Source organism: Pygoscelis adeliae, unplaced genomic scaffold, assembly GCF_000699105.1.
Source record: "Pygoscelis adeliae isolate BGI_AS28 unplaced genomic scaffold, ASM69910v1 Scaffold288, whole genome shotgun sequence".
Lineage (NCBI taxonomy): Eukaryota > Metazoa > Chordata > Aves > Sphenisciformes > Spheniscidae > Pygoscelis > Pygoscelis adeliae.
Window position 1 is genome coordinate 232268 of NW_008825264.1, and position 12941 is coordinate 245208.

Here is a 12941-nt window from a genome sequence, read left to right on the forward strand (position 1 = left end):
CACACTTGGAGGAAGAGCTTACACCCCCCAGCAGCCAGTGCTGAGACGACGGGCAAACCCCTGCAGCACGACCCAGAAGACCGTGCCCGCAGCCAGACCGCTGGCACCGCAGCTTCGCACCCTGCCACCTTCCCTCATTCCGCGAGCTGGTCCAAGTTTAAGACTTTGGCCCCTTGTAATGCGGTCCCCGTTACTCCGCTTCATGTTCTCTTCCAAAACTTTGCTTTCAGGGTTGGGTATCCCCCAACAACTCTGATATGACGCTTTACACATTGATCTTGTAACAGCAGCCTGAGAGGACACAGGTCCACAGCTCCCCTTGGTCTGTCGGGCCCTCTTATCAGTACCAACTTAATGAAGGATGCCACATAACATTAAAAAAAAAAAAAACACACCCAAGTAACCCAAACTAGGTTGTCTTCTGAAAAAAGAGATGTCAGAGACCAGCAAGAAAAAAGCCCTACAAAATTTTCAGTCTTTGCAGACTGCAAATTCACTCTTGTCAAGACCGAAAAGGTGGTGAGGCAAAGCAGGCTCTCGGATGAGGGCAGGGGCACCCCAGCACAGACCGCCCTCCACCAGGCTTTGGAAGCTGCTCCCGCTGTGTTTACCTTCAGTTAAGAAAAAAATACTTCTCTAATGCGGGCATCATACACAAAAGAGTTTTCTAGGGTAGAAGTTTAACAGCAATTCTGTTTTAATACCAGCTGTAACCGGTGATGCCATTCCAAGTCATCCAAGTTCCCTCTATCTGACCGTTCCTGGCTGACCACCTACGAGAAGCCCCGCTTCCCCCAAACCCTGCCATCACCGCCAGCACCACTGAACTACTTTGCGCTACCAAGATCAAATACGGATAAGCAGTAAGAGATTGCACAAACGTTAAGGGCAGAGAGGACACATTCACAGAAGTCTATTCAAGATAACCAGAGAGGTTACAGACCCCCCACCTCCCCTCGGGAAGCTCTTCAGCTGGAAGCGAGTGCAGATCAAGCATCACAGCTGCCCATCCTGTTCCTGTCTTCTGACAAAGGCCCTTTATTTTGGTCCCTGCTGGAGAAAGAATAGGGTCTAGCTGGACACCCAGTGCCAATAAACATGATTTCTCTTACGCAGGAAGGCAGGGCAGAGCTGAGGACTAACACTAGTGCTTGCAGTGACCAAACTAACGCAAGTTCCCAGCTTAATTCAAAATGCCGAGTTGCATCCACACTGTGACCTGGGTCTTTCAACCCAATCCTTTGCAATTCCATCCCAAATCTGCTTTGCAGGCTCAGTGGACCCAGCTACCATCTACAAGAAGCTCCAGACCAGCAAGAGCTTCCATCAGTGAGAGCTGAACAACTTTTCCCCATGGATGGGGGCAAGAAGGAAGTGTATACAGCCAAGCAACTCGCCAAGACAAGTTCGCCAATAAATCTGTCACAGAGCAACTCGGTGAGATTTATCTGTAAAAAAAAGTATTCATTATAAATACATTTGTTCGTGAAAGGGCAAGAATTGTAAATACATCCGATCCCCACTCACCCTGAGATGCTTTGACCTAACTACATAACAAAAAAACCTAAACATGCTCAACACAGGGAAGGAAAAGGGGGGGATGCCGAGAAGCAGAAACACAACAATAAAACAGAACCTGTGGATGCCAGATGGGAGGAAGAGTAAGCCACGAGGGTAAGTCACGAGCTGTGGGAATCCCTGAACAGTCAAGACGGCTCTGGTTTCCTCCGATGCCACACGTGCCTTGTGCTCTTGCAGCAGGGCTGATCCCAGCGTTACGGAACTAACAGCGAGCCCACCGAATCAAGGACACGGGTGTTCGCAGCAGCTCGCTATGAAATCAAAGCGCCGACAAGCTTGCTATTTAATTACAGCTTCCAACCAGGAAGAGGACAGCGCGGGGCCTGGTGAGGGCATATGCGTTTCCACGTCAAGAAGTAGGCAGAAGACCACCAAGGCTACTCAACATTGCCCACAAAGTACTGCCCGTGTTCAGAGAGCCAGCCAGGCTTCGCAGAAGTTAAAAAAAAAAAAACAAGATGAAGGCGACTGGAGACGGCTGAGCAGAGGACAGTGCAGAACTGGATCATCAGGGAGAAGGGAGAGAGGAGCCACAAGAGGAAAGAAAACAAAATGAGCTTAAAAAAAAAAATGGGTAAAAGGCACAAGTAAAGCAAAAATTAAAAAAGCAATCAAGCCACAGTAAGTTTAAGGGAATTATTTAATGGTGATCAAATTGCAACACATTACAACAGTACAGGTAGTGTTAGCATAGATCTAGTCACAGACACTTCCAGGGGAGGGCAGGGGCAGCGAGGCAACGGCTGCAGGAATCCCTCCCAGAGCCTCTGATCGCTGTTACTCATACAGGGGTTGGTCTCCACGCATCCAGAAAGCTGGACAGCAGGTTTTTTCCCTGCTTTTAACTTTCCATCAGGTGCCCTCAACGCACTTCTTGTCCCTGTGCATTCCCTGTAGGACTTCTGCCAAACCCCGAAACAACTAAGATTTCCAACTCTGATCACAGACTTGCTCTAAGTCTACACAAAGGAGCCAAGGAATGGAAGGAAACAATAACGGGGGGGACATGAAGAAACTCTTTTCTAGCTATCTGTAGGAGACAGAGGTAGGCTTCCCTAATGCTGAAGGGATGAGAGCAAAACTGCCCCAAGGTTATTTAAAGAGGACAGCCTTCCTTCTACTGAAGCATACCATGGGGCTTTTATTCTTGCAGGAGGTGGCTTCCAAGCTCTGCCTGGGCAAGCAGGCATGCCTGGAGCCTAGCCCAAGGGCTCCTCCATCTGGAGTGGAAGTGCTGAGCACGTTCAGAGATGTTTTGTTATGTTATCCTGGTTCTTTAGAGCAAGGTGACATGAGTAAGTTTTAACTGCTTTGAGCAGTAGTTTTCTTCTGCACCTCCCACACATCCAGGTCTTCTGCCATGCTCTCCCCCCAGCAAGACTGCTCAGGGCACAGGGAAATCCATCTTGAACTGGGCAAAGCACTTCCCATTGTCCTTCCTTTAGGCTTCCAATCTTCTACCATACATCAGAACTGGGAACAAGAACAGCTCTAGAGCCGTTGTGCTGCTGTGAATAGCAAGAAGATGTCTAAGACTGTCAAAAAACGCAGCCAGGCATTTCCATCAGCAGCTGCAGCTACCAAAAGCGAGGAAAGCCATAGCCTTCAGTGGCAAGGGACAGGGTACAGCTTGCTTTGCGGGGCACGCTGGGGACACAAGACCACATCCAACTTAGTCCCACTTTTTTCTACATCATTCGATGATGTGCAGACTGAACAGAAAAGTCTGTAGACACTTCAGTATGCAGCTTACTTGAAAGCATTGGTATAGCAAGGTAGTAACACAAAAAAAAACACCAAAAGAAAAAAAAAAATCACTCTTGCATTGCCAAAAAGCTATTAAAGAAATGCAGCAGCACATGCTACCCAAGGACAAGCTTGGTATTTCAAGCACAGTAATCAGGTCTCCAGTACTGCCCAGACTCAGCTCCATCCCGGTCCGCGGGTCCGTGGATGTTGGGCTCTCAGGCGTGGTAAGGTTTAAGCTAACTGGCAACTCCTGCACACTGACGAGCGGCTACTCAGTATTGAGCTAGGAGTTTCTGAACTGTATCGGATCACGTTCTCTTGTACGCAAGCACAGCACACGTACGCAAACAGCCCCTGAAGACTCAAGTTACAGGCAATACACACTACAGTAGGTATATGCACTGTCAAACAACGCCAGCTGCTCGACAGACACAGTGGTCCTACGTGCGGTACCACTCACAGAACTTGGAGTTATTCCTTCTGGTTCGCTCTGTTGCGGTGGACGGGCACAGGTGAACACAAGCACTGCCTCCAGTCACAGCGTTTCAGCTTTACAGCATTGCTAGAGCTGGAGGAATCTAAGCAGCCCAGCGTTTTGTTGTGGTTTTGTTTGGTTTTTTGTTTTTTTCTTTTTTTTTTTTTTTTTTTTTTTTTTTTTTTTTTTTTTTCAACGCCAGCTGCTCGACAGACACAGTGGTCCTACGTGCGGTACCACTCACAGAACTTGGAGTTATTCCTTCTGGTTCGCTCTGTTGCGGTGGACGGGCACAGGTGAACACAAGCACTGCCTCCAGTCACAGCGTTTCAGCTTTACAGCATTGCTAGAGCTGGAGGAATCTAAGCAGCCCAGCGTTTTGTTGTGGTTTTGTTTGGTTTTTTGTTTTTTTTTTTTTTTAATAAAACACATTTGCTTAGCACATGACAGGAAAAAAATGGAAATTACACATACAGTCTACATCCATAGGAGTCCCAGTGGAAAGAGAGCCATGCAAAGTGAAGGAGTCAACTTCAAATACTAAATCAAGTAAAAAAAAAAATTGAACAGGGACTGAAAAAGTTCATGACCTGACAAGTTCAGAGTTCCTAGAAAGGCAACGACCAGAGTCCCTGGCTTCTTGTGCTGTTTTACATTAGAACACACAATACACAGTTGCAAAAGAGCAAGTTCCTAGTCCCAAAAAAAGGCTAAGCTGGATCAGGTTTTAAGCTAAATCCTGGAGGAAAAAAAAAAAAGGCTCCTTCATCTAGTTCACAGTACAACCCTCAACAACAAATGGTCAGCCCACACGAGGGACAGCGTATGTACTCCCTACCTAAGGGCCACCAGCCTTGCTTTTACTATACCACAACTTTTGTCATGCCATCGGCAAGAAAGTCTGAGCCGTTTCAACGCCTCATTGCAAGTACGAGACAATCACCCCAACACACACAGATGCGCTAATGCAGTATCCAAGCTGAAGTTGTTACAACATTCAGGACTCTACTAGTAGTTTTAATTCATGTGTGGCTGTATTACCTTCCCGTCACCTAGCGTATGTGACTTCTGCCCCACCAGAAAGGAAAGTCGTCCTCCTCCAATTCTACTCTTCTTACTGCTCCCTTCTTCTCTCCTGTACAGGCCTCTGATCTCTTCCAGTAACTGCCAATGTCAAAACCAGCCAAGTCTGCCACAAAAATCATTCTCGGGTGGCTCACTTGTAAAGCAGTTAGGGGGAATCCCAAAAAAGAGCTTGCCACAAGGTCTGCAACCACTCCAACCCACCCCTCCCCGTACCTCTCAGAAAGTGACTATCTGCTGACCCCGCTGCAGAAACACAGGAGGACGACTCCACCACCGCTGGTGTATGTTCTCTCCCTGGGTCACAGAGGCTCTACCAGGAGCGTCCGCCTGCATGCTACAACAGTTTAGTAAAAGGTGAGGCCAGGCATGGTTAAAGGTTAACACAAAGCCAAGATACACCAGCAGCCACTAGCTCACACTCTAGTTTTGACAACACAACAAGTTTAATCCAGGGCCACGCTTCAGTGATAGGCCACATACTGCCTTCTAAACCAGTCAAGACACCAACACCCTGCGGCATAACACAGGAGTGCCAAGAGTTTAAGACGGCCCAATAGCCACTTCATATTCCTGCACGCCGTGTTCCTCCCCCTCCCCAGTAGCTGTCATCCCTACGATGTCACTCAGCCAGGAAACGTGGCCACATGCTCCCTTTCTTTTCCAGCGAAGCTCCGCTCCACCACTTTAGAGCTGCTTCGTCCCCACACAGCAGCGTCGCATTGCTAGGGCGGCAGTCTTCGCGCCTGCTGGAGATGCACACGTATCCCGGTTTCACCTACAGCTTGCTGTAAGAGGACTCCAAGAAACACTGCTAACATTTACATCCAGCGGTGCGTACACGAGGACATTGAGAGATGAGACAAGTGGAACAGATTTAGACCAAAAGCAGTGGACATTTATTCCTCATTTGTGCAAGAGTGTAAAGATGCATTTGAAAATGGATGGGACAGACCCCTGTGGCTGGAGAGCTGGAGGCTACAGCCTCTCCTTCATAGTCGATGGCTTTGTTTACAATTCTACTAAGAGGAGATAAACTTGCAGACTCACCTATTTCACACCAATGATGCTGGCAAATACACTTGTATACAAAGAAAAGTTTCAAACTACATTTTCCACTAGATTCAAGTGAAGACTTTGTTCAAAAAAAGACACGTACAAGTACAATTTAAAACCGTATGAACATTTGCAAATGTTTAGTGCAAAGTAATTATGTAAAAGCTACATTTTATGAAAGTTTGTGCTGATGTGTTTGGTAGGTTTTTTCTTTTTTTTACCCTTTTACATCCATTATTTTAGTTACATAAGGTTTCACTTACCTACAGTACATATGCATTGTGTTAGGTCCCATGCAAGTGGGAATAATACCGTTAGGCTTTGTAAAATGTCACTCAGATTCTCATTTAGTAAACTGCTTATTTGGTTTAACAGTCAAGTTCCTGGCACACTACACATCCTGATTGCATCTAAGTGCTTAAGCTTATGTTTGTCTTGTTCAGGTGCATAGCCTTGTGTGATGCAAACCGAACTGCTTCATGACTTCCAAATGCAACCATTCGTGAATGCAAGAGTTTTAGAGAAATCCACCATTAGTTTTAGCCTGTAACAAACTGCTCTTAAAATTAAAAGCCTATTCACACAAAGTTATATGTAATGACTGTAGTAATCAGTTTATTACACAGATTAATCATTCTTGAACGTACAAGCTCCAGGGGAGCAGTTGGGTCTTTAAATATACACAAGTTTTCTGTCAAATGGATTTTTACCCTTACATCCAGAAAGACCTAAGCAGTTAAAAAACCTAAGAAAAACAAGAGCTATTAGCTATGTATTAACTGAGAAACCACATACAAACCAAAAAAGAAGTATGAAGGAGGGGAGAGAGTTGAAAGCAAAATCAACATCACTTGATGCACTAATAGCTCCAATCCATTTAAATGTTGACCGGTTAAACTTAGACCTTAAACACAGGATGTGGGTACAGTTTCTCTCATTGGTCATAACATTTACCTAAGGTGTAGGTCCTTCAGAATAAAATGAATACAGAAACAGCTTCAAGTTCTTCACCTTGCTTTTCATAACTGTTATGAGTTTAAAAGGATTCCGCTTAAAATCCTTCACGGATCGGCAACACTGTCCCTGGAAATATGAACTCCACCATAACTCTCCCATTCACATTTTATTACCCAATTTAAATCAACAAGGAATGCTTTTAGGCTCACAAAGTTATGACTGAAGAACCAGCTTTTCACACACACACTTCTCTGCTAGGAGTCAATGTTGGTACGGGGAAATACAGTATTTCTATTTTGTTGTTCCAAGTATGTACAACACGCAGCACTGCTGTATCAGGTAAACATGTGCACAGGGGAAGATGAGGCGTGGGCTCATAGAAAGCAGTCAAATGGAAATCAAAAGGACTTTCTCTTTCAGAGTTCCCCTATCTTTATTTGTAGAGGTTATCCAATAATTTCTTTAATTACATCGCATACTTCTGAGTCCATTCCCGAGCTATTCTGTTGTACCTGTATGTATAAAAAGAGGGTTTACTTAACATAACATCCAAACAGTATTTCAACTCCAGCAGTCTAGTCTACACATAGCATGAACTTACATTCTCTCCAGTAGCATCAGGAATTTGCAAAATTTAAGAGCAAACTGAAATATTAGGCAAACAGGGGAAACAAGAAAGCCCACAGTACTTCATGGAAAAGAAATAACCAGTCATATTTACAACAGGAATACGAGATCTTTGCGATTCAAGCCACAAAATAGAGCTAGCGCAGGTCTGAGGGGAAAGTATTTTCAGGAAGTCTTTACCTGCGCCTCCCCCAGCCCCCAACTGCTGCATCCCTGGGGGAACTATTACTGCAGGTTTTAATTTTGGCATTCTGGAAAGAACAGATTAATGTTTCCCTACCACCCCATTCTTCTTCTTCCCTTAGAAAGTTAAACCTAGTACCTGGTATCTACTAGGCTGCCAAACCCTGACAGGCTTGTTTCATACTACACATTGCATTTGGCTATTTCGACGACTAGCAGGACACGATTTGTCCACCAGAATTTTTTTTATTCTGAAGGTACAATATCCTCCTTTTCCCAAGCCACCTGTAGCTTTTGCACCCAAATACCCTTTATAGCCAGAGCCACTGCTAGAGGAAGCTCAGTATACTTTTGTAAAACAAAGCAGTCGTCGTGATTAACAGTACTGATAAAAGCTTATTTCTGACAACAGAAGGCAAGTTGTTCTTGTTCTACAGAATTTGTAGAAAAAGTGTAAGACACTTATAGCAAGAAGTTTCCCAGTTAAGTCCATCAGCTAGGTTCTTGTGCTGGAATTTAGTCTGTAGACAATGTTCTTTGGCTTAAAGAATCTGACAATCTACTCGAAGGCGAGAGCATTTGTTACTTCACTGTTCTGAGACTACTGAAGAAGCAAGTTCAGTTATGTTTAAGCACAAAATTTATTTCCCTGTTTTTGGAAAAAATAGGAAAGAGTCCTGCATACATTAAGTGCAGTCAGTCACTCTTAGCTGCGTCTCAAAATATGTACTGCTGCTCTTGCAGCTCATTAAAAACAAGACGCACACACTTCACTAACACTGCTTGTCAAGTATGCAGTAGAGTAAGCAAGTTTGTGGATCATTTTCCCTTCCTATCTTGTTCTCATCAGATGTAGCTTCAGAAATCAACACTACTGATGAGATCTGAAAGGAAACAGCGAGGTAGAAAAGTGTTTACGACAGTCATTAAGCTGTTGCTTTTAAAGTGCTCATTAGTGCTAGAATTCTCTCCATTCTTGCTGTTTACTGCATAGAAGCTTGGAGTCCTCCCACCCCACCTCTACACCACTTGTTCTTCTCTTGTGTTGTCAAATGAAGATGAAAGAGGGTATTTTTGTTATTTCTTTCTTGTATGATTCCACCACCAATAGCTAGCATGGAAATATTCTCCCACTAGAGTAACTCGTTCTCCCTCTGCTGGTTACGTAGAATTAAAGCAGGCAGTGAAGGCTCTTAAAAGCTGGTCACATCCAACTTAAGAGCTCCACAGGAAACAGATTTGCATTGTTCACTTCACGTTTTCATTAAATCAAGCAAACCTGTAATTAACAGCTACAACACTAATGAAAGGCCATTGTGTGGAATGAAAATGCAGTAATAAAACCACAGAAGTACAGGGCCTCTACATCCTTCACTTCTACTGGCATATATACACCTTTTTCCTAGAGCTATGCAATGATGTTAAGATAGCTATACTACAGATCCCAGGAAACATCTCTAAAAAGACCACAGTTAAAGTGAAAAAGGCAAATCAAAAGTTCACACTTTTCCAAGAAGCAGGTCCTTTCAGTTCCCCTTTACTATTTAAGTGTGGATTCTGCTCTGTCAAGAACATCACATGGTTTTTGGCTTCCATACTCACTTTTCTCTATCTGTTTTGTAGATCCGTGCAATCTCAGGCACTAAAGGATCATCTGGATTGGGATCACACAACAGAGAACAGATGGACAAAAGTACTAGGGAGAGAAAAGAGATACTGAATTAGAGTTTAAGTGCAGCTGAAGACACCTGTAGAAGTCAGCCCACCCACTTTCTTCCCCTCTAGTCATTAGTATTAGCATAATTTTTTAAAAATGCTGAGGAGCAGTAATCCCACATACTTCAGCCAAGTTATTTTGAACAAAAATCCTTACCATTTAACTAGACAACTTTGCATGACCACAACTTTTTAAATATCACCACCACAACTGGGAACCTCCTGGAACAGGTGTATCTGATAACAGCCTTGAATCACAAGGCAGAAGTGTTCTATCTGAAACCGTACCTGAAAGCCTTCTCAGAAAGCATCCCTGCTTTTGCACTTGAAATTCCGCTTTTCCCTAAACCAGACCACCTCGTTGTTAATGACTTGCAGAAGCACTAATCAAAAGTCAAACGGCAGACAGATCCAACTGAGATGAAGGAAGCGTGAGCTGCTCACAGATACTTAAGAACTGTTTAAAAAAATGCTAGTCTCGCAGAGAATTAAGAGGCTTTATCCAATTATTTTCTGAGCATAAGGTAGGTTTAGATGGATTAATTGTAGAATAGTATTCAAAATGAATCAAGAAAGCATAGCTTACTGCACTCGTACCAACCACAAAGCCCTGAACTTTAGTTTCAGTATAAAGAAATACTTTATATACCCCAGAAGTCACATCCCACTCATACGATGCTGCTCAGCGTAGCATCAGCCTTCATCCATGTAAGGAGTCAGGAGACTGCCTGCAAAGCTACAAATAGCACGTGCACATTCCTACATTCACACCAAAGTGGAAGACATAACGAAGGCAGTAAGTTATAAGCAAAGCATATTGGGACATTACATGAGGCATGTCAGGGACATCTTGCCCCCCGTAAGAAATGCCAAACATTCCTTTGTATTGCTTTCTCTCAGCCTGTTTTAATCAAACACTGCCACTCCATATGTCCCTTCACCAATAGCAGCAACAGCAGAGTTGTCACAGTGCATCCTCCAAGCAAGTTGGAGATGACAGCAGTTAGAAGTTTGTAGGCATTAAACACAAATCTGTTTGAACTTCCATCGGTTGCTACTGTGCTGTGGAGCAGGAGGCAGAGCAACCATGCTGAAAGACATCAGCTGAAAAAATGAGAGAGAACAGCATGCATTCCACTACTCTGTCTGGGGCGGGGGGGGGGGGGGTGGGAGCAGTTTGTTTTTTTTTTAAGCCAGTTTAAAACAGAGATCACAAAACAAAGGACAGCTAAGATACAGCCAGAGAAAAAAGGGGAGAACAGGTCTGATATTCATAGAATGACAGAATAATTTAGACTGGAAGAGACCCTTGAGACCATCGAGTCCAACCGTAAACCTAATACTGCCAAGTCCACCACTAATCCATGTCCCTAAGCCCCACGGCTACACGTCTTTTAAATACCTACAGGGATGGTGGCTCGACAACCCTTTCGGTGAAGAAGTTTTTCCTAATATCCCATCTAAACCTCCCCTGGCGCAATTTGAGGCCGTTTCCTCTCGTCCTATTGCTAGTTACTTGGGAGAAGAGACCGACCCCCACCTGGCTACAGCCTCCTTTCAGGTAGCTGTAGAGCACAATAAGGTCTCCCCTGAGCCTCCTTTTCTCCAGGCTGAACAACCCCAGTTCCCTCAGCCGCTCCTCATAAGACTTGTTCTCCAGACCCTTCACCAGCCTCGTTGCCCTTCTCTGGACACGCTCCAGCACCTCGACGTCCTTCTTGTAGTGAGGGGCCAAACCTGAAGACAGTATTCGAGGTGCGGCCTCACCAGTGCCGAGTACAGGGGCACGATCACTTCCCTGCTCCTGCTGGCCACACTATTTCTGATACAGGCCAGGATGCTGTTGGCTGCCTTGGCCAATATCGACGTAAACTGGAGATTTTCAAAGCAGGACAAAAGCAAAAGCTTCACTAGGTCTTAACTGAGCTACTTGCTCAGTGATGAGAAGACCAAGAACCCAGAAACCCAGTTAGTTCAGTTTTCCTACACGGTTCTGTAGACCCTTCACTAATGAATCAATTTCAAAAGTTAAAAGCTTCTGGAACAAGTTTAGTAATAAACTGCTCCTGATTTAAGGGAACATATTTCTTGTTCTAGAATAAAGAACAACCTCTTCCTTCTTTTCCTGATTTTCTACTGTACACTTGTGAAAGAGTTAAGAGCTTAATTATTCTCTACCATCAACTGACCCATGGACATTTATTCAGCTACCTCTCAGAATACAGCTTCAGAGTCGGAAGACTAATTTTGTGCTGGAGTGGCTGGGAGAAGCCACTAGTCCTGAACTGCTGTCCCTTAGCAAGGGACACAGCATGTTTAGTACCTGTAGCACTTACCATCAGTTTCAGCACTGTTGGTTCCCCCCCACACATACACTGAGTAAAACTCACATTAGTGTTCAGTAATGGGAATCTCTCTGCCACCTTACACCCAGCTGCTGCCAGTCAGTTTAGCTTCAACACAGTCACTTCTCCAGCTATTTTCCTGTACCTCATTTCTCTGTATTTGTCAGACTCCACTGCTCTGGTCACTGAAGTTTCTTCAGCTGGCAGGATGAGTGAAAGAGCTAACATCTGTCCACTCCCTTTAACGGAAGCCACAATCAAAGTTTTCTGGTCAATGATTATAACTACTCCCTCAAGTTTTACCTTATCGCAGTCCTTTAATAACGAAGGACTTTTGAGTAAGTTGGCTCACCTTCATCAGCAGAACCAAGTTGCAAGTCTCTCCAGTCCTCTCTGACTACCTTCCCCAACCAGCATAATACCCCTCTTCCCCAACAGCCATGGTACTGGGTGGGAGTTCCTTCTTTGCGCACCTCACGTCAGCCTTGCAAAACCCCCGCCACCATCTGCTCTAAGCACCAGACCAAAGGTGGTGTTCAGCTGTTGGTCAGCGTGGGCACCAGGATAACCAGGGTGCTGCTTTGTGTCCTCCAGAGCAACAGCCGCCCGAGAGGCTGATGCTGCCCACAAGCCAGTTTTGGCTAGCAAGATGTAAGTCTGCCTTGAACAGCACCTCCTTTGCTGAAAGGAAAGGGAGAGTTAACCCCTGTGCCAGTCTAGGAGTTTTAGTTCTCGGTTTACAGGCTATCAGCATGAGCGTATCATTGCTACTTGCCGGCCATTAAAAAAAATCCCATGCCACTAATGCTCTCTGCTAAATGGGCTGTGGTTTGTTAGAACTCAGTCAGTAGCTAAATGCTTCCCGCGATGAATTCTGGCAGTCTAGTCACTTCAAAAAACATTTCTAGATTTTGTTCCTCAGCAGTTCCTTTGTTTTGTAAGAAGTATCACTCCAAAAACCTTGAATAAAAATGGACACTGTTTGGCTTCAAGCTGCACTGCCACATTCAGCTGCTTTCTTTTATTTTTGTAAGTCTTCATTAATCAAAACTATTCTCCATTATGCTTACTCTTGCTGGTAACTTCACATCTTTCCCTTTTTATCTGCATAGCCTCAGCAAAAAAATTTTAACTGAGAGTCATCTAAACTGGTTTAATTTTAATAGCCT

The 12941-nt window shown here is 44.5% G+C and overlaps 1 protein-coding gene across 1 annotated transcript in view; it reads right to left on the minus strand.

The window, feature by feature from the left end:
• Nucleotides 1–5764: 5764 nt before the first annotated feature.
• The window catches only part of LOC103921593 (ubiquitin-conjugating enzyme E2 D2-like), a 22793-nt gene continuing 15616 nt past the window's right edge, over nucleotides 5765–12941 (minus strand). The window contains 2 exon segments of the mRNA XM_009329584.1: nucleotides 5765–7413; nucleotides 9314–9407. Coding sequence (XP_009327859.1) covers nucleotides 7368–7413; nucleotides 9314–9407 — 140 coding nt within the window. The 3' untranslated portion in view covers nucleotides 5765–7367.